The sequence below is a fragment of the Miniopterus schreibersii genome (assembly GCF_964146895.1).
Source record: "Miniopterus schreibersii genome assembly, chromosome: 3".
Lineage (NCBI taxonomy): Eukaryota > Metazoa > Chordata > Mammalia > Chiroptera > Miniopteridae > Miniopterus > Miniopterus schreibersii.
In genome coordinates this window covers 31,368,263-31,387,666 of record NC_138103.1, presented here as the reverse complement: position 1 = coordinate 31,387,666, position 19,404 = coordinate 31,368,263, and the positions used below count along the sequence as shown (strand labels likewise).

Here is a 19,404-nt window from a genome sequence, read left to right as displayed (position 1 = left end):
GTTATTCACGAGGCAGAGCACCCCTCAGGGGGGGGTGCTGGGGCAGGACAGGAACTATGGCCAGGCTTGCAGGGAGCCCATGTGACTGTGCTAAGCCCCAGTGTCCCTGCTGCCATCCTCACGATACTGGGTGGTAAGGACTGAATGAGGTAATGCCTGGCAGTCATGCTGGGTATCAGCTATTAAGATGCTTCCCAGCACTGAAATCCTGAGGCTGTTACCACCAGGGGGCACCTGAAGGACAGGACAGGGAGGTCCAGTGCTGCTGCTGGCTGAAGTGGCCCAGGCACGGGGGCCCAAAGATGGATCATGGAACAAGGATTACGATAATGTCAAGTTTAATCTGCCAAATATACAAGTTGGATTTGTAGAGCATGTTTTGCCTGGGTGCTGCACAGTAAACAGGTATCCTGAAATGATCCATGGGTAGGGTTAAGAATGGGCCCTGGTCAAGATGGGTGGGAATGGGGCAGGGTAGGCCATGGGAAGAGCCATGACCCTCAGGGAACCAGGGGTACGGGCTCCCAGATGACAGCCCAAGTGAGCACCCAGGCAACACAGATGGACTGGCTGTTGCAAACTCACCAAGAGCAGCCCCCAGCACAACCACCCCCTACTGTGCAACCCACTGGACAAACAGTTGCTCTTCTTATCCCACCTCCCAGGCACCCCAACAAAGATTCTGAATTCTAAAAACAGCAAAAACATTCGAATGGTTACATGTGAAATGCTGTCCTACATCTTTCTGTCTCAAAGATAGCAGCTGCCCCCTCCCCCCAGCCCCCCACCCACTCACTATCCCCCAAACAATTTCTGTTCCAAGATGAAGAAGAGGCCCCAGCCTGTGGGGGACTCCTTGTCTTGAGGGGCTGCTGCAGCGGTGACAGGGCACAGGGTGGGCGAGACAGCAGCAGTCCTGGCTGCATGGCCCAGTTCCCTGGTATCTCCTCCCTCAGACCACGCTACTTATTCAGGGAGAGCGACTGCATTCGTTTTCCTGACAAAGTTGCGTCATCTTTTGCTGAAAATGGAAAAGGAAGGAAAGGATACAGTTAAAAACAACCCCTCCACATATCCATCCCCACTCCTAGAACCACAGAATTGTTAAGTCTGAAAGACCTCAGAAAACAATTGTGCAACTGGCTCACTAGGCAGATGAAGACACTGGAGAAGGCCTGCCTGACACCCTCCAGGAGAAGATTTCTGCTGAAGACACTGAATGCAGGTGTCCAGACATTCTCACTGAGTTTGGGGCCTACTCTAATGGCCCACCAACACAATCTATGACACAAATAGAAATTCTTAGCACCCTCGACCCCAGCAGAATCCAGTAATTCCATTTTCTCCCAGTGGGTTCTGAATTCTCTAAAATCAGCCACAATGTTCAAATAGTTACACAGGAAGTCCTTTCCTGCTTGGGTTTGTGGAGCAAGAGCTGCCAGCAGGGAGCTGGGATAACCAGATATCTCCAGTGTGGTAACAATGCCCATGGGAAACTGGTTTCCCATTTCTAGGCCTCAGTTTTCTTGCAATTTGGTGAGGCAAAATAGCAGGATCCCTAAGGGCTCTCTCATGGTCCCACATGTGGAGAGTGCAAAAGAACAGGAGACAGAAAAACATGAGTCAAACACTCCTATAAGCCAGACCAACTCCCACAGCCAACCTGGCCTACAGGAACCCTCTACCACCTTTGGCCCCACTGGGGGAAGGACACTTGGGCCAGATTTCATCTGAGCCTGGACCATGAAATCCAGCCCACTCTGCTCCACCTTCCCAAGCCCCTCACACAGACAGTGGTTACCCCAAACAGCTCTCCCAGCCACACAAGTCACCAGACCTAGGTGGGACCTTTTAGACTGGAAGATCTGCACTTGGTATATCCCTGAAGCCTCCCTCAGGTGCCACAGTGCTCTGCTGAAGCTCATATTCGACCCGGTGCTGCTGCAGAACGCTCCAAGCACCCTGAGGGGAGGGGGTAGGAACTCCCACTTCCACCTGACAGTGAGGAAGGTGCACACACAGGGTGGACCTCTACCAAACAATCTGACCCCATTCCATTTCACAACAAGGACAGTGAAGTGCAGGGTTTGGTGCCCAGAACCAGAATCGGGCAATGCTCCAGTGACTCAGGACTTACCTTTCCTCTCTTCTTCTTTCTTCCTGGCGGCCTCCTCCCGCTGTTTTCGGATGATGGCCAGCCGGGCAAGGTCAGCCTTGGCTTGCTCTGTCTTCCCAGCTAAATGCATTTTCATGTAGCGCTCTTTTGCTTTCTGCTTCTCAATTTCTTCTCTGTTTGCATAAAATAGTGTCTGGATAAAATAGTGTCAGAGGGGACATCTTCCCCACCATTATCAGCTGAGGTGAGTGTGGGAGCCAGAAAAAAGACCAAATGTTCAGGCCTAGAGCCCAAGTGGTGGAGGGCACCCTGGCTGGCTAAGGGAGGGGCCCTGGCTTAATGGACACTCACCAAACAAAACACGCAGAGGGACGGGCCTGGACCTCTGCACGACAGGCACAAGGGGCTGGGGGATGTTCAAGTGGTGTACTCAGCTTCCTCAGATGGAAAACACAGGATAAGGAGTGGGCTCAGCGCCTGTGACCTTTGCAAAGCCTTACAACAGTGTGGACCATGTATGGCTGGGGTGGTGAGGGCATGGGCAGAGTATGGCTGACTAGGATCTGGTGTCCACAGTGAGAAAGGAAACAAAAACCAAGCAAACCATGTCCACAGATGACGACCAAGAAGAAGGCGACAACAGAAACCACATTCTATAAGGAGTGGAGAAAGGAGTGATCCAAGTGGCCACAGATGGGAACCAGGCAGAGCCAATCCAGGTGGACATGACACAGCACATTCTTAATCAGTGCAGCTCACATGTGCATGAGGCTGCCCTCAAGGGGTGAATAAGAGCTGAACTCCCAAGGGACAAAGATGACAGCCACCAACCCCATAAGCAGAGAGAGGTGAGGGTCATTAGTTTCCCTTTGAGGATCTTACCAAGCCTGAGATTCTGAACTGCAGTGGGCGCCCTTTAGGGTGTGAGATTAGAGTGTCTCATTTATACTAGATTCTTGGAAGAGCCAATTTTGGAGGTGACAGGGAAGTCCTGCCTAGCAGGAGGTTGGGGAAGGGAGAGACCTGGCATCCTAGAGGCCTCATAGCACACAGCACTGGAGAGTAATGAAAAACAAGACATGGGGCCTGGCCAGAGGGGAGGGAAAGAAACCCAGCAATCAAAGTTGGATGAGCAGATATCTCACTCAGAAGACTCCGGACAAGACACTAAAGAGATGAGACAAGAATACCTGTCAGCCTGGCAGATGTTATCCTAGGAGGGAGGAGGGAGCATCTGGAATAAGCAAGGCTGCCCGAAGGCTCTGCAGGGCCCTCTCAGTGAAGTCTAAGTGCCAGGCAGGGTGCGGGCCTTTATGGCTTTCACTCTATAACCCAAAAGGCAGGAGTAGCAACAGGATCCCCTTTTCACTGGTGAGAAGGAAGCTACTGGAGTAGAGTCCATCACAGCCTCCAATCACACCCCAAGCATGTGGACCTTGCTCATGGGTTTTCATAGACCCTGTGGGGTTTTCATAGACCTCATCACAGAGCCAACACAGGAAGGTGGATTAAAATTCTAGCAGCCCAGTCAGGAGAGAAAACAGGACGGCTTTCCCTAGAGACCTTCAACCTCTTGTAAGGGCTTTGATGTCACCTGGAAACCATCAAAAGTCAGGGCACTGCTTGTAGAAAACTGGCTGTGTGCACTGCATCTTGGTACTTGATTGTCATCCTCACACAATCTATGAAGAATCTATCTGCAGCTTCATTTTCACCTAAGACTTAGAGAAGGCTGGGGCAGCCAGTGGATCTCTCTGTACTGTGCTGCCTTCTGGACTCCACAGGTACCAAATCCCCTCATCTCCATAGATGGAGGAATAATCAGATCAGGCTGGATAAAGGAAGTGTCCCTGAAGTGGGGTACTATGGAAGCAAGAACTGTAGCAAAACCCTCTGTAACCCTGGGGATTACTTCAAGTGCAATGCTCAGGTCTGAATCTGTTCTTCTGTTTCTCTTGGTGAATTTTAAAATTCTGCTTTTTGTTTTGTTTTGTGGAAAAGCTTCTATAGAGCCTTTAGGGAATGAAATGAAACAGAAATCAACACCATAGCTGGAGCCTCCACCCAGCCACTGGAGACCTCAGAGCCCAGGAAGCAGGGGCCTCAGAGGAAGTAGGTGCCTCAGTCCCACAGGTCAGCCCTTGGCCTGTATGTCCAGGTCACCAGGCCTAGCAGCAGAGGTTACCGTTCTCTCCTTGAAAGCTCCTTGGGCCCGTCCAAGTCCAGTTGTGTGACCTTTTTGGTTGTCTGTGCCACCCGGTTGGGGTTCTCGATGTCGATAAGGCCTTCCACACCTTTGCGCTTTTGCTAAGATAGGACAAGAAGCTAGCCGTTGGAGAAGTTGAGGTCCTGCTAAGCCCCTGAAGGCCATTCCCAACATCTCCCAACAGCCCATCTGGGTAGGGACAAATTCCTGTTCCACCCCCAGCCCAACACAATGCTTGGCCCAAAGCCTCACAGTGGAAATGGCACTCAGAGTGTCTTTACCAGCCTGGGAAGTGCTAGGAGAGCCCATGTGACTTAGAACCCAACCTAGGCTAAGTCCCAGCAGCCAGGGATTATTATCCCACTTTCAAAGGTGACAAAATGGAGGCACAGGATTAAATAACTTGCCTAAGGCCAACCAGTAAGTAGAAAATAGATGAGATGTGAACCCAAGCCCAACTCAAAAGCTTCCAGCACAGAGCACTCACTACTGCTCCACTTTAAGTTCAGCCTCCGAAAGCAGTTTACCATGGAATCTCATGCCTGACTGCAACAAGCAATGCTGGATCCCCAGAGTAGGGAGGGCCAACAATGGTCTCAGGACCAATTCTAATTCCTAGCCATCTAAGCTGACAGGAGGGGAATGCGACTTAAGCCATCAGATTAGTCTATGAGTCTTGAGAGCTGGCCCAAGAACCTGGAGCCTGCACCTCCCATAGCCCCAGAGAAGTTTGTAAAGAAATAAGAGCACAAATTCTCAATGTAGTAGATTTGGTCAGAGTATCAGACCCTGCCAACCCCATCATTTCTCTTTAATAAAGTGACCAGAAGGACAGCTTCTAAACACCAATCTGACCACTATACAGAGCTGCAGACACCTATATCCAATCTGGCTGCATATTTGTACCTCAACTTGGATATCTGAAATCACAAACTTAATGTGTCTAAAACAGAACCTGAGATTCATCCCATAACCCACCCTGTTCCTCTCTAGAATCCTAAGCATGTCCTTATTCCTTCTTACCTCAGTCCCCTCATTCAACCTTCAACAAGCCCCACTAAGTCTATCTCTAAAATATGGCTTGAATCTGCCCACTTTTCTGCACTGCCATTGCCACCACCCTAATATAAGTCACAAATTCTTGTCTGGATATTTGCCAGCCTCTCCCTGCTTCCCACCCTTGAGAACCTACAATTCACTCTTTGCAGAACAGCCAAAACAATCTTTTAAAAGCAAATCTGGTCATCTCTCTTCAACTTCAAGACCTCTACCAGTTGCCCACTGCCCACCTACAGTGAAACCCAAACCCTTCAGCAGCCACACAGGCGCTGCCCTTGCCAACCTTTCCTCCATCCCTAACCACTCTACTCCTTACCCACCAAATCACAGCCCCAATAATCTCTTTCTGTTCCTTAAACATGCTCAGATCGTTCCCACCCCAGGGCCTTTGCACTTGCTAATCTGGCTGCCTTGACTGCTCTGCAATGGCTGGCTCCACCTTGCCTTCAAGATCTCAATTTAAAAGTAACCTCACCACACATTACTCTGAGTACCCTTGATCACAGTCCATTTTATCTGTAATACTTCTCACTATTTGAAATTATACTGTTCATTTACTTCCCTATTGTTTATACAGTCACGTGCCCATTAATAACAGGGATACATACTGAAAAATGCATCAAGCAATTTTGCCGTTGTTCGAACATTAGAGTATACTTACACAAACCTAGATGGTACAGCCTACTAGTGTAACTGTATGTGCTATACTTTTATATGACTTGTAGGTATATCTACACCAGCATCACCACAAACATTACGTGAGTAATGCACTGCACCACAATGTTACACCAACTATGACATCATTAGATGATAAGAAATTTTTGGCTCCATTATAATCTTATGGGACCACCATCATATATGTGGCCCATCATTGACAAAAACATTATGCGGCGCATGCTGTATCTTCCTACCAGAATGTAAGCCCATAAGAGCTCTGTCTCCATCTACTGGTAATCAACAGGTACTTGATAAATGTTTGTTGAATGAGTTCAGGTCCCAGGCCCTGACCAAACTCAGTACCTGGTAATCATCATCTTCATCCTCACTCTCATCTGAGTCTAGTGATTTCTTGTCCTTTTTGGGGTCACCTGCAGCCCCATCTCCATCTTCATCTCCTTGTTCCTCTTCTTCCTATTTCAGAATGGAAAACCTACTAAATTAAAAATTCAAAACAAACCCCCAAGACTATGACACCCCCATCCCAACTACCTCCAGGCTGCGGACCTTGAAAAGGCTGAGACCAAGGATGACAAGGGCCCTACTCAGAGACCACGGTCCCCCGTGGGGGACCTGGGTCAGAGGCAGGCTATCCACTTAACTCTACAACCTGGAAGCCATTCCCACAGTCCAGCAAGCCCCTCACACAGCCATAAAAATCCTGTTCCCGCCTGGCCGGGCGTGGCTCAGCGGTTGAGCATCAACCTAGGATCCAGGCAATCGGGGTTCAATTCTCGGTCAGGGCACATGCCCCGGTTATGGGCTTGATCAATGACTCTCTCATCATTGATGTTTCTATCTCTCTCTCTCCCTCTCCTTTCCTCTCTCTGAAATCAATAAAGATATATTAAAAAATAATAATAAAAAAAATCCTGTTCCCCTTCTCAGGCTAGGTATCTTATCTTCCAGGGTCAGAGGGACTCAGCTGTGGGGCTAGTACTATTCAGCTCCCCTCCTGCTTCCCCTGCTGCCATCTGCAGCTGCCAAATCATACGCATTTTCTTGGGCAAGTCCTCCCCCACTTTCCACTCCCATGATCAGTGGCAGACTTGCCCATGCAGATGCCCTGCTACACCAGCTTCCCAAGACAATACCCTGGCATACCACTTCCCTCTACCTTTCTTGCCTCCCCAGCAAAGAGATCCCTTACAAAAACTGTAAGTCCTTCCCCCCCTTTGCACCTGACCACATATTCTCCAAGGTCCTGCTTAGCTGCCAGCCCCCTCACCAGGCAGGCCCTCCTTCTCTCTACCCCGGCCCCTCTACCCTAGCCTGACTATGGTCCCTTCGGCCCTTATGCAGATGAGGATCTAATGGTATGGTAGGGGACATGAACACCCATAACGACAGAAACATATTTTGTTTCCTGACAAGTGGGCTGGAAAAAGCACTGTGGAAACAGATTAAAAGTAACAACTAAACTTGCACTGGAGGGGGAAGGGTGGGTAGCACCAGTGAGTCACAAAAGAGGTGGCATTGAGCAAGGTCTGGGGGAACAAATGTTACTTTGCTTGGTAGGGATGTGGGAAGGCAGGGCATCATATTATGCTGGGTTTGGCAAGCAGTCCTGCATGGAAAGAGCAGACAAGGGGTGGTGCTGGGAGTTCAACCTGGGGATAGGTAGAGCCTGGCAGAGGGATGGCCCCTGGAAGGTGGGAACAGAGGAACAAGAACAGACTCACTAAGGCAACCACTGCTGAGTGAACAAAGCTCTAATTGATCCAACGAGAGGATGATTGGCATTGGTTGTTCTGAGACTCCTGCCTGTTCCTTTGCTGCTCCCCCAAACTCCAGATGTAGGCTTCTTCCTGAGAATGGGTGGTCCTTGCCTGGCCTCTTTGGGTCTCAGAGACTGAGCACCACCCTGGGACACTGGAATGGCCTGGACAGGCATATACTCACCCTGGCCTTCTGCTTTTCAGCCTGGAGCTGTGCATCGATCTCCTCGGGGCTCGTGTACTGCCGTGCCCGGCCTTTGTGGCCTCCCTTTCTCCCTGCAAGAAGATTGGCAGTTTAGGAAGGTGGGAGGGAAGCAGCCTCCTTGATTGCTGAGCCCAAGACAGCTGTGTCCTGCTTGAAGCACTCTTATCAGAGGTTGCAGACCTCACCTATTCCTCACCAAGCACTACCCAAACCTATACTTCCCCCATCCCCACATGTTCTAAGGAACAAAAAGGCAACATGTGACCACCTGATGCAGCACTAAACTATGTGCTGGATGCAGGCTCCCATAAACAAGACCTAAGGGGAGGATATGGGGGGAGGGTATACTGCATGTAGTGACTGGCTAAATCCCCTGGTCCCTTAGAATCTAAACAGCAGATTCAGATGCAATCATGAGAACATTAACACTTACACTGCTGTCACTACAGTTCTTTTTACTTGCAATACTCAGATAGTCATGAGCTCATTTGATCCTCAGAACAAAGTTATGTACAGGAGTCACAATTGGTCCCATTCTATAGACAAGAAGACTTAAGATTAAAACAGAGTGGTGAAAAACACAAATGCTGCAGTCCGACCCTGGGTTCAAATCTCAGTTCTACCACTTACTAGCTTTGTTAACTTTGCGCGGGTATTTAACCTCTAAGAGTCTCAGCTTCTTCATCTGTGTCCCTACCTCACAGGGTTGTCATGAAGATGGATTTAACATATGTAAAGCTGTTGGGACAGTGCCTGGCATGGGATAAGCACTGTCTGTTGTGATTGTTACTTTTCTCTCTAATATACAGTATTGGGGGGTAGGGGAGACAAAGTCACATAGGTGAATTACTACATGTTAGGGAATGTCAAATACTTCATGTTCGCCTAAGTGGTATGACAGAAAGAGAAAACTTAAAAACTATTGGAGAAAACTTTCTTGTGCTTGGAGTAAGAAACATAGCTCAAGTTGAAAATAAACCTGACTTACTATCTAAAATATGAGCAGCAATTAAAGTTCGTCTAAGAGTATCAGTTTTATAGACTGACCCTTGCTAAAGCCATCAGCCAGTTTTATAGCAAGGTGGCACCCCTTCTGCTGGTCCCAGAGGATACTGGGGTGGCTGTGGCTTTGACCCATCCCCACCTTTCCTGAACGGTGTGGTCCACCTGATTTCCAGTATCTCTCTCTCACTGATAGCAGAGAATCTATATTAGACAGCGAGAGCTGGTCTGGACTCCAGAGACAGCAACAGAGATACTGGCCTCCCTAATTTCTTAGACAGCAGCTGCAGAGCCATAATTGGGCTGCTACAAAGTACACCACCCATTTTTAATGACTACCTGGGTTCCCAGGAGAGTGTCAGTCTACGCTCATGAAAGTCCTATTGTGAAAGATCAAGCTTGCGATTATAAGAAACCAACACCCTTTCTTACCCTTTTAATATTCCAGAAAATAGTAACAACTCAAAATTGGCTACTATATAGGCTCCCATCCTGCACACTTGACTATGGGATACTAACCTTAGCTTGGTCTACAACTTTTATAAGACGCTCTTCATACCTTTAAAAATGCTTCCCAGTTATACAACAGAAACAAATGTTAGTCCTTTGTTCATGGGGAATTTGATACTTTAACATCTTCATGTTTTGCTCCGCTTTTGAAGCAAATTAGCACAAGCAAGAAACGTAAATCTTGTTTTACACAAAGCTTTTCAAAAGTCAAAAGGCTATGTCATTTAACCAGGAATTCATATTTAGGACTTTCTAACTGTACCCTCCAAACTTGGCTCAAAGTATCTATTAAGTAGGACTCCTAGAGCCAGAATACTGGAGTTGGAAGGGCTCACTTAGCTCCTCCTTGCACATAACAGAAGATTAAGGAACACAGAGTAGATGTGGCTCTCCCTACCACAGAATAAACCAGTAAATACCTAGGTTTAAATGGATTGAGCTCTATAAAGTCCAACATCTCTGGAAATAGAGTCAGGAAGTCATTTAGGTTTGAAAAAGCTCCAAGTAGATTTTCTTGCGTGCCGATACATCTCAACCAACACAACACATGAGCTATCAACATTAACTGAATATCTGTTCTGTGCCAGAAGCTAGCCAGGCACTTCAAGTGCTCTATCATTTTATTACCCCTAACCCCAACTCTAGAACCTAAGGGTTATCAGCCACGTGCTCCAGATGAGGAAAACAATCTGGAAGAAGTTAAATAATTTGTTCTAAGCCAAAGGTTGGGCTTCAAATCAAGAACTACTGACTCTTAAAGAGAGTAAACAATGTACTGGGAAGCTATGGATTCTTTACCTTCTTGGCCAAGGAACTGACAAAGTCTTACAAATAACAATAGTTAAGGCTTAGTTAAGGCACCTGACTGCCCAGCACTGCATTGTGCACTCCATGGGGATTACCTGGTTTAAGCCTCGCATTAATACTATGAGGTAGGTACAACTATAACCCCCACTTGCAAATAAGAAAACCGAGACACTGGAAGGTTAAGCGACGGGCTCAAAGGCACACATCAAGCCGCTGCTGAGTAAGGCAGTCAAAACTGAGTCTGCCAGGCTCAAAAGCATCACCTTATGTCTCATTAGGCAGGCCTGGCTCGCTCAGAGCCCGAGGGCCCACGTTTTACACACGAGGCAGGAGGGCCGTGGACACCGTGACGGAGTGCCCGGTGAGCCTAGAACAGAGAAAGCTCCAGACCCCCAAAACGTGGAGGAGAGCGCCCCAGATCTGGCCTTCTGCGTCGGCAAGGACCCAGAGCCGAGTCTCCGCAGACCCCCAAGGGAGTGGCTCGAGGCCACGATGGTCCTCAGTTTCCCCATCTGGCTAATTCGGCGTCGAGGCCCAGGCCTGGCCCTCAGCCTAGACGGACGTCCGCCCCCTGCGCCAATCTCCGAGACCCCCGCAGGCTGAGAGGACGGCGGGAGCCAGGCTGAGGTCGCCCCTCGAGGCCCGCGGATCACGCGCGCCCGCTCCTCACCTCCTTTAGGCATCGCGGCTCGGGCAGCTGCGGCAGCGGCGGCGGCGGCGGCGGCGGCGCCTCACACTGACACCGGAACCGGAAATACCTTAAGCTCGACTTCTTCCGCGCAGCACAGAGTCTTCAGCCCGCCGCCGCCGCCGCCGCGAGGGCTAGGCACCTCTGGGAAGCCTGCGCGCGAAGCTGGACTGTCCCGCGCGCCGCCTGAGTCCAGGCTCGTGTGCTGCCGGGCAACAGCGCCCCCAGTCTCCCCGGCCGGGGAGACGCTAGAGTCGGCTGGTCAACACCCGGAAAGTGAGGGCAAAAAGCAACAGCAGTTCTGGTATTCTTTACAGGCAGAGCTGCGGACACCTAAAATGACGCAATATTTGTGCGAGGTGGGGTGGGGCTCTGCGAAGACCTCATTCTGAAGGGATCACCTGGGAAGCGGAAGCAGACGGGAAAGAAGCTACGGCCGAAGGCGTTGGAGGTTTCGGTGGGTGTTTTTTCTCTGTTCTCGAGTACTTTGGTAATGGCTGGGGCCAGGCATTGGAGGTCTGCACTGGCCCAGAGGACGATCTAAGCGGCTGGACTGGGATGGGTTCGGGCCTCTGGACCGGGAGGTCGGCGTGAGTTACGGAGAGGAGGCGGCGCCTCGCTCGTTCTGCAGAGGGGATGGGAGATTTGGGGTCTCTTGTTTCTAACCCCACTCACCCACCCTCACATGCACGCTGTTTTCTCTGCCAGGAACGTTTTCTGTCTAAAATCTGCTTGTCGTAAGCCCGGTTCAGATGCCGTCCTATGAGCCTTTCCTTCAATTTCGGTTGTAACGCTCTCCCTCTCTCCCAAAAGCCTTTCCGCTCGCCGCCACTGCCGAGCGCTACTATCTCACTTATCCCTCCCGACACCTCTTCTTGATCTAGTTTACCTCCTACCTGTTACCTCCCCTGGGAGGCTTCCTCTGACTCACAGGCTCGGCCAGGGCCCTCGAATTTCCCTGGGTGATCGAAGATAGGTTATTACCATGTCTTTGTCCTGCCAGCTCTTGTGCGCTGAGGCAGGAGCCAGGTTCCACCCACCTCTAGCTTCAGCGTAGGGGAGACAAGTACAAAGACCACTGATTTGGGAGTCAGAAGTCCCCAGTCAGAGTCAGACACTGCCAGTTCCAAGCTGTGGGACTTTGACTTTATACCTTTTGGAGTTTAATTCCTCATCTCTATGGTTATGGAGAATTCATGAAAGGGGACCGGGGTGAGGGTGGGACTTTGTAAGCAGTAGGGCACCCTACAGAAGGTAAATGAATTTGGGAGAGAGGAGTCTGCTTTGCTTAAAGGTAAGAGATAACCTGAGTTCTCTTTGCCAAGTAGGAAATACTGTGAGGTTTGAAAAAAATTCTTTGCCATTTACATTTGGCTCTACGTAGTATGTTTGTTGAGTTTAAAAAGACCTTACCAATCCAGGTAACCCACCACCCTTATTTTACAGATGATACTGAGTACCAGAGAGGGAATGTGACTCCCCAAAGTCACAGAGTAATTGGTAGAGCTGGACAAGGACAAGCTGTAACTGAAGAGAGATCTTTCAGTTACACTCTTGGGAAGCAGACCTAAGGTACTTTGTTTTTTAATTTTTATTTATTTTTTTAGAGAGGATGGGAGAGAGTGTGTGAGAGAGACACACTGATCAGTTGCCTCCTGTACATGCCCAGACCAGGGATTGAACCAGCAACCTAGGCATGTGCCCTGACGAGGAATCAAACCCTCAACCTTCAGGTAGGCGGGATGTGGCTCCAACCAACTGAGCCACAGCGGCCGGGATTCTTTTTCCCTTTTAAACACACATCCTCTCAGCTCCCCCAATCATAGTTCTCACACTTTCCGTAATTGCCTTTTTACTTTCTGTCTTCTTGCTAGAATGTCACCTTCTCAGGTATAGAGATTGTGTCTTATTCTTTGTTCTGTGTTCCCAATACCCAGTACAGGGCCAGGCTAATAGTTGGTTTCAATTAATGATAACAACAAAAACCCATTAAGCACACATTAAAAGCCAGGCATGTTACCTACAATTATAGTTTAGTCTTCACAGTGACCCCATAACATAGGTTCTATTATTTTCATTTACAGGTGAGGTAACAGAGTTAGAGAAGTGAATGTGCACCACAGTGGATGCCGGTGAAGGCCTTTGGGGTTCTGAGGTTCAGAAACTAATTCATTTAATTTTCCCTCCCAGATCTTTGCAAACTATCTTGTGGGGAAAAATGCCTAAAGTCAAAAGAAGCCGGAAAGCTCCCCCAGATGGCTGGGAGTTGATCGAGCCAACACTGGATGAATTAGATCAAAAGATGAGAGAAGGTGAGTGGGGGAGTTCCTGTCTAAGGGGGGCTGCATCCAAGAGCTACAGGCTTAGATGCCTCTATGGGAACCACTGTGGCCTCCTGATACATATTTTGTTTGCTTATCAAGTCATAGGAATGTAGTAAGTGTCAGAAAGTAAGATAACACTAATGAAAAGGGCCTCAAAAACATTTTTGGGCCAAAAGTTTTAGGGGATGTAGATCAAATAGTTTACCTATAATTACTTACTATTTTGGTTGGATATATATTTAGAATCATACAAATTATATTTTCTTGGAAAATCCTGTTTTCCCTTTTTTCTGAAACATTTTTATTCAGATTTTTCTTGTGGGTTTCTGACACTATTTTCATCATCTTTGTTTCTGAATCATCTATCAGTTTTCCAGAATGCACCATCTTCACTTCCCTCTAAATGTTGTATGATCCTGCACTTTGTGAATCAGTGTAGTGTGCTGTTTTTGGTAATTTTTTCAGAAGCCACAAGCATCTGTTGGCTTTGCTTTTTAATTTTTTTTTTTAAAGCTTCGAGGTAACTAATCTAACCCTTGTTATTATGAAGTCATACCTCCAGTAATAATTACTAAATCAGTGTGAAATTACTTTGCCTTTTTTGTTCAAAATCTCTGTTAAATACCCAGAACTTAGAGTAATCAAGATCATTTTGCGCTGAGAGATTTCTTCCCCAAACAGATCTTTATTCAAAATAAAGGAACTTGGAGAGTGCTATAATAGATGAGATTTTGCAATTCCTTGGAAATCTTCCTCTTTTGTTTAATATATCTTTATTGATTTCAGAAGAAGGAAGAGGGAGATAGAAACATCAATGATGAGAGAGTCATTGATTGCCTGCCTCCTGCACACCCCCGACTGGGGATCGAGCCCGCAACCTGGGCATGTGCCCTGACCGGGAATCGAACCCTGATCACCTGGATCCTAGGTCAACGCTCAACCACTGAGCCACGCCTGGCCGGGCAAATCTTCCATTTTTAAGGGATGACTTTTGAGGGGAAGAGTATTTAGAAGTATATGATTGCCCTGGCCACTTTGGCTCAGTGGTTAGAGTGTCCACAGACTGAAGGGTCCCGGGTTCAGTTTCGGTCAAGGGCATGTACCTCTGTTGCAGGCTCGATCCCCAGCCCCAGGCCCCAGTGGGGCATGTGCAGGAGGCAACCAATCGATGAGTCTCTCTCACATGGATGTTTCTCTCTCCCTCCCTTCCACTCTCTCTGAAAAAGCAATGGGAAAAATATCCTTGGGTAAGGATAAAAAATAAATAAATAGAAGTATATGGTCATTTTTACCTCCAAAAGAAGTATTCTTTCTCCCATTTTTACTTAACCATGTAGTTCTTCAGCATTTCTTTGCTTTCCCACTTTACTCTTACTTGCACTATAAAGAAAACAGTGGATGCGAGATGGTACAGACTTGGCTTCAGTGTTGAGCACCATAGGGAGCTCTGGGGGTATGGCAGACTGGAGAGGGGCAGAAGCTGCTACTTACCCGAAGCCCATTTTACCATAGCGAATACAGCCTTAGTGTTTCCAATTTTGTTAAATTTTTTTTCCCCCAAGAGAATCCAGAAATCCAGCTGTTTTATGTGAACTCTTCTAATTTAAAATTGAAACTTAAAAAAAGATTTTTTGGCAGGAGCCAAAGCCTGCCTTTAGGCTGACAGGGGTGACAGCTCCCAGTTTGTAGGCTCCAGTGCAAGTTTTGCCTGTGGAATCTGTGGCTGTGCTTCTAAGCCATGGAAGACCCCTGTGTGGCCTTTAGCACAGAGAGGCACAAAGTCAGTGGCATTACCAGGCCTATTCTCTTGATCTGAGGGCCATTAACAGAACAACTCACACTTAGTGAAGCAGTTGGCACTTTTATTTTAGGAAGGAAAATTTCTATTTTCTCTTTTAATTTGTCCCTAGTATTTCCTAGCTCAGCACAACTTCTCAGCTCTTCATATGTCTCTTAGCTCATTACTCAAGTTTTTGTGTAGCCATTGTTGCCCTGTAAGTCCCCCCAAAAAAGGCCTGATATTAGGGACTGAGGGGCACAGATGGGGGAAATTATGTGTGGCAGAGGGTTTTATGGGGATTGACAAAAGCACTATCTCTATGGACTGTAACCAGGACTTGTAAATAACTTTGTTTTTATAAGGACTTTAAACTAGTTGAAAATTGAGCATAATCAACACTTGCATAATAAACATTTAGACTTTTTAAAAGATTTTTTAAAATATATTTTAATTGATTTCAGAGAGAGGAAGGAAGAGATAGAAATATCAGTGATGAGAGAGAGTCATTGATCAGCTGCTTCCTGCACACCCCCTTGCTGGGGATCAAGCCTGCTACCCGGGCATGTGCCCTGACTGGGAATCAAACTGCAATCTCCTGGATCATAGGTCAGTGCTCAACCACTGAGCCATGCCAGCCTGGCTAATTAGACTTTTTAAGAATAGTACTTTAAAAGAATTGTTGCCTGGGTTTTAAAGTTAATGGGTAGGTTTTGGCATTAGCAGAGAGGCAAAAACCTAAGTCTAGACTATGGCATGATATCCCCTCCCTCTGGCCTCTTTTCACATCCTTATAGTGACAGGATTTCACATCACCCACTGAAAGCTGCCTTCCCTTTTGTGTGTGAACCTATACAAAAATGATATCCAATAATGTTCACATGATCTTGCCCTGGCGGGTGGCTCAGTCATTTGGAGCATCATCTCATAAACCAAAAGGTTGCAGGTTCAATCCCTGGTCAGGGTGCATATAGGAAGCAACCAATCAATGTATGTTTCTCTTTAATCGGTATTTTCTCTCTTACCAAAAAAAAAAAAAAAAAAAATCAATTAAAAAGAAAAAAATATTCACATGATCTTGTGAAAATGGGTAAAAGGATTTTAAAAATGCAGGTGATGCTATGATTAAAAGATTAAGAGAAGATTCAAAAGTATAGGAAAGTTCCACTTCCAGGATGCAGTCCATGCCCTCCACCTTTTCCTCAGTGGTTTCATCCAGCCACGTGGCTTTCCACACTCTCTACCCAGGTGACCAAATGTCTTCTCCAGCCTTGACTCCACACTAGACTCTACACCAACTGCCTATTGGATGGGCCCATTTAGGTATCTAAAAACATCTCCAACTTAATGTGTCCAGAAATAAATCCTCATTCACCAACCCCAAAGCTGCTTCCCTTCTCAGGCCATAAACTGTGGAGCTTTCCTTGATACCCCTCTTTTATTTCTATCCAAGCATCGAAGACATCCAGATTCCTACAAAGGGTAGCAGAACAGAGAGGGAAAATTGTTACAAATAAGTAAGACTTTGAGACAGATCAACCAAATGTAACATCTGGATGTTGTTTAGATCTTAATTCAGACATATAGTTGTCAACAGGTATTTTTAAGGCAATCAGTGAAAATTGAACATGGTCTGAATATGGGATACTAATAAGGAATAATGGTTGATTTTGTTGGGTGGATTATTGGCATTACAGATGTTTTTTAAAGTCTTTAGTATGTAAAGGTACATACTTATGCATGCGATGCTAGGTGTTTGAGATTCATTTTAAAATACTCCTATCTCCCTACTCTCCAAAGTAGGGTGAACTGGATAAAATTGAACTAGCTGTTAGTAATTCTTGAAGCTGGGTGATAGGTACTTGGAAGTTCTGTAAACTGTTTTCTTTTGTGTATATTGGAAATTGTTCATAGTGAAATCTTAGAAAATTTGTGTATCTAAAATCTGACTCCTTTTATCCCATCTATCCCCACCACCTAGTTCAAGCTACCCTCACTTGTCATCTAGATTATTGCAATAGCCTCCTGCTTCTCCTTTCCCTACAGTTCTCTCCACAGGGCAGCCAGGGTAAGGGTTTTAACTCATAAGTCAGATTATATCACTGTCTGCTCAGAATCCTACATTGGTTCACCTCCCCATCAGAGCAAAACCAAAATCCTTCTGTTGCCTTCCAGGTCAAACACACTGTCTCCCCCAGCTCCATCGCCTTCCTCTCTCCCTTACTCACCTCCCCAACCCCCTAGCCAGTCTATTCCTTGACCCCAAGTACAGTCCTGCTTCACAGCCTTTGCTTTGCTGTTGCTCTGCCTCTCAGGCATGTTTGCCCCTCATGTTTCTTTTTTTTTTTTAATTGAGATATAATTGACATAAAACATTGTATTAGTTTTAGATGTACAACATGATTTGATATATGTATACCTATACTGCAAAACGATGACCACAATAAGTTTAGTAAATATCCATCAACTCATGTAGTTATAATTTTTGTGTGATAAGAACATTTGAGATCTACTCTCTTAGCCACTTTCAAATGGCCAATACAGTAATTAACTATAGTCACCATGCTGCACATTACATCCTTAGGACTTACTTATAACTGGAAATTTGTACCTTTCGACCACCTTCACCCATTTTGCCCACATCCGAGCCTACCCACACCCCTTGTTTCTTAAGATGTCTGTTTAGATGTCTCCTTTGTGCTTTCTTTGATCACCTGTATAAAATAGCAGTCCCTCCTTTCTCCGCTTGCCATCTGTTACCACTTACCACGAGGTACTGATCTGCTTCCCTCCCCTGGAATGCAGATCCAGGCCTTCTCTGTCTTCCCTACTTCTGTATCTGGACACCTAGAGCAGGGCCTTCCTCACAGAAGGCAAACAGTGTGCTCTTATTGCATCTTCAGTGCTTGCCTTTTGATTGAATTACAGAAACCATTTGTTGAGCTGAATTTTAAATCCTAGGTTTGAAAAAAAAAAAGGCCTCACCCTGGCCAGTGTACGCAATGGTTAGAGCGTTGGCCTGAGCACCAAAGGGTCGCAGGTTCGATTCCCAAAGGCACCTACCTGGGTTGTAGGTTCATCCCCTCCCGGCCCGTCAGGGCGCATGCAGGAGGCAACCAGTCAATGTGTCTCATATCAGTGTTTCTCTCACCCCTGTCTCCCTCCCTCCCTTCCTCTCTCTGAAAAAGCAATGGAAACAATATCCTCTGGTGAGGATTAACCAAAAAAAAAGGTAGCCTCAAAGTTGGAGAAATGGAGGTATGTTATTGTTTTGTTTTTTACCATTCCTCACCTTTCTCCTCTGCCCTAAAACAAGAGGTGGTGGTAGACAAAGATCAACTTGTAACCTCTAACAGAATGCCTGTGGCAGGTTTGAGCTGCTACCTGATCCTACATATATAGATGGAACAGTTGTTTCCTGTAAGCCTGCCATGCTATGAACTTTCAGACTAGTCCAGTTTTTTCCTTTTATCCCTAAAGGACTTTGGTTGGGAAATGAAATTAGAGGTACCTTAAAGATGATTAGGATGCCCATCTGTGGGCCCAGAATTATGTTGAGAAATTATTATACTGTAGAAATAGGTCTGAAAAGATAAAGACCAGGGTGTTAACAGCAATTATCTTTGAATTATTTTTCAAAACCATTGTTTTCTAATTTATCTAATTAAAAAGGCATTTTAAAAAATGTTTAAATCATGTGGCTTTTTCTTTTTGCTTTATTTTTTTTAAACCACTGTATTAAGATATAAATCATATAATGTAAAATTTGCCCTTTCAGTGTTCAAATAAGGGAGTTTTTAGTATAGTCACAGAGTGGGGCAACCCATCACCACAATCAGTTTTACATTTCATCACCTTCTCCACCCCACCCGCCGCCAAAAATATACATACCCTTTAGTGGTCATTTCCCCTCACATCTCCCAGTTCTAGGCAATCAGTAATCTACTTTCTGCCTCTGAAGACATAGAATCATACAGTAGGTGGGCTTTGGGAACTAGTTTCTTTCAGTTAGCGTAATGTTTTCAAAGCTCATACATGTTACTGGTACTTCATCCGTTTTTAAGACAGTTATATTCCGTTGTATGGCTAGTTTACATTTTATCTGTTTATCAGTTGATGGACACTGGGGTTGTTTCTATTTTGTGACTATTGTGAATAATGTTTCTGTGAACATTCACATACAACTTTTTGTGTGCATGTGTGTTTCTGGTTCTCTCGGGTATATACCCAGTCGAATTGCTAAGTTATATGGTAACTCTGTTTAGCTTCCTGAGG

The 19,404-nt window shown here is 46.4% G+C and overlaps 2 protein-coding genes across 3 annotated transcripts in view; one reads left to right on the top strand and one right to left on the bottom strand.

The window, feature by feature from the left end:
• Positions 1 to 321: 321 nt before the first annotated feature.
• On the bottom strand, positions 322 to 11,117 carry PDAP1 (PDGFA associated protein 1). Its single transcript, XM_081133334.1, has 6 exons — positions 11,011 to 11,117; positions 8,001 to 8,092; positions 6,402 to 6,512; positions 4,302 to 4,423; positions 2,138 to 2,289; positions 322 to 1,021 (listed from the first exon to the last, which is right to left on the bottom strand). The coding sequence occupies exons 1-6, from the start codon at positions 11,021 to 11,023 to the stop codon at positions 963 to 965; spliced, it is 549 nt and encodes a 182-aa protein (XP_080989460.1). The 5' UTR covers positions 11,024 to 11,117; the 3' UTR covers positions 322 to 962.
• The window catches only part of BUD31 (BUD31 homolog), a 10,669-nt gene continuing 2,372 nt past the window's right edge, over positions 11,108 to 19,404 (top strand). Inside the window, exons 1-3 of one of the 2 annotated variants that reach the window (XM_081133335.1) lie at positions 11,108 to 11,485; positions 12,475 to 12,600; positions 13,219 to 13,340. In XM_081133335.1, coding sequence (XP_080989461.1) covers positions 13,247 to 13,340 — 94 coding nt within the window. In that variant the 5' untranslated portion in view covers positions 11,108 to 11,485; positions 12,475 to 12,600; positions 13,219 to 13,246. The remainder of the gene's footprint in view (positions 11,486 to 12,474; positions 12,601 to 13,218; positions 13,341 to 19,404) is intronic. The other variant, XM_081133336.1, reaches the window with a different exon arrangement.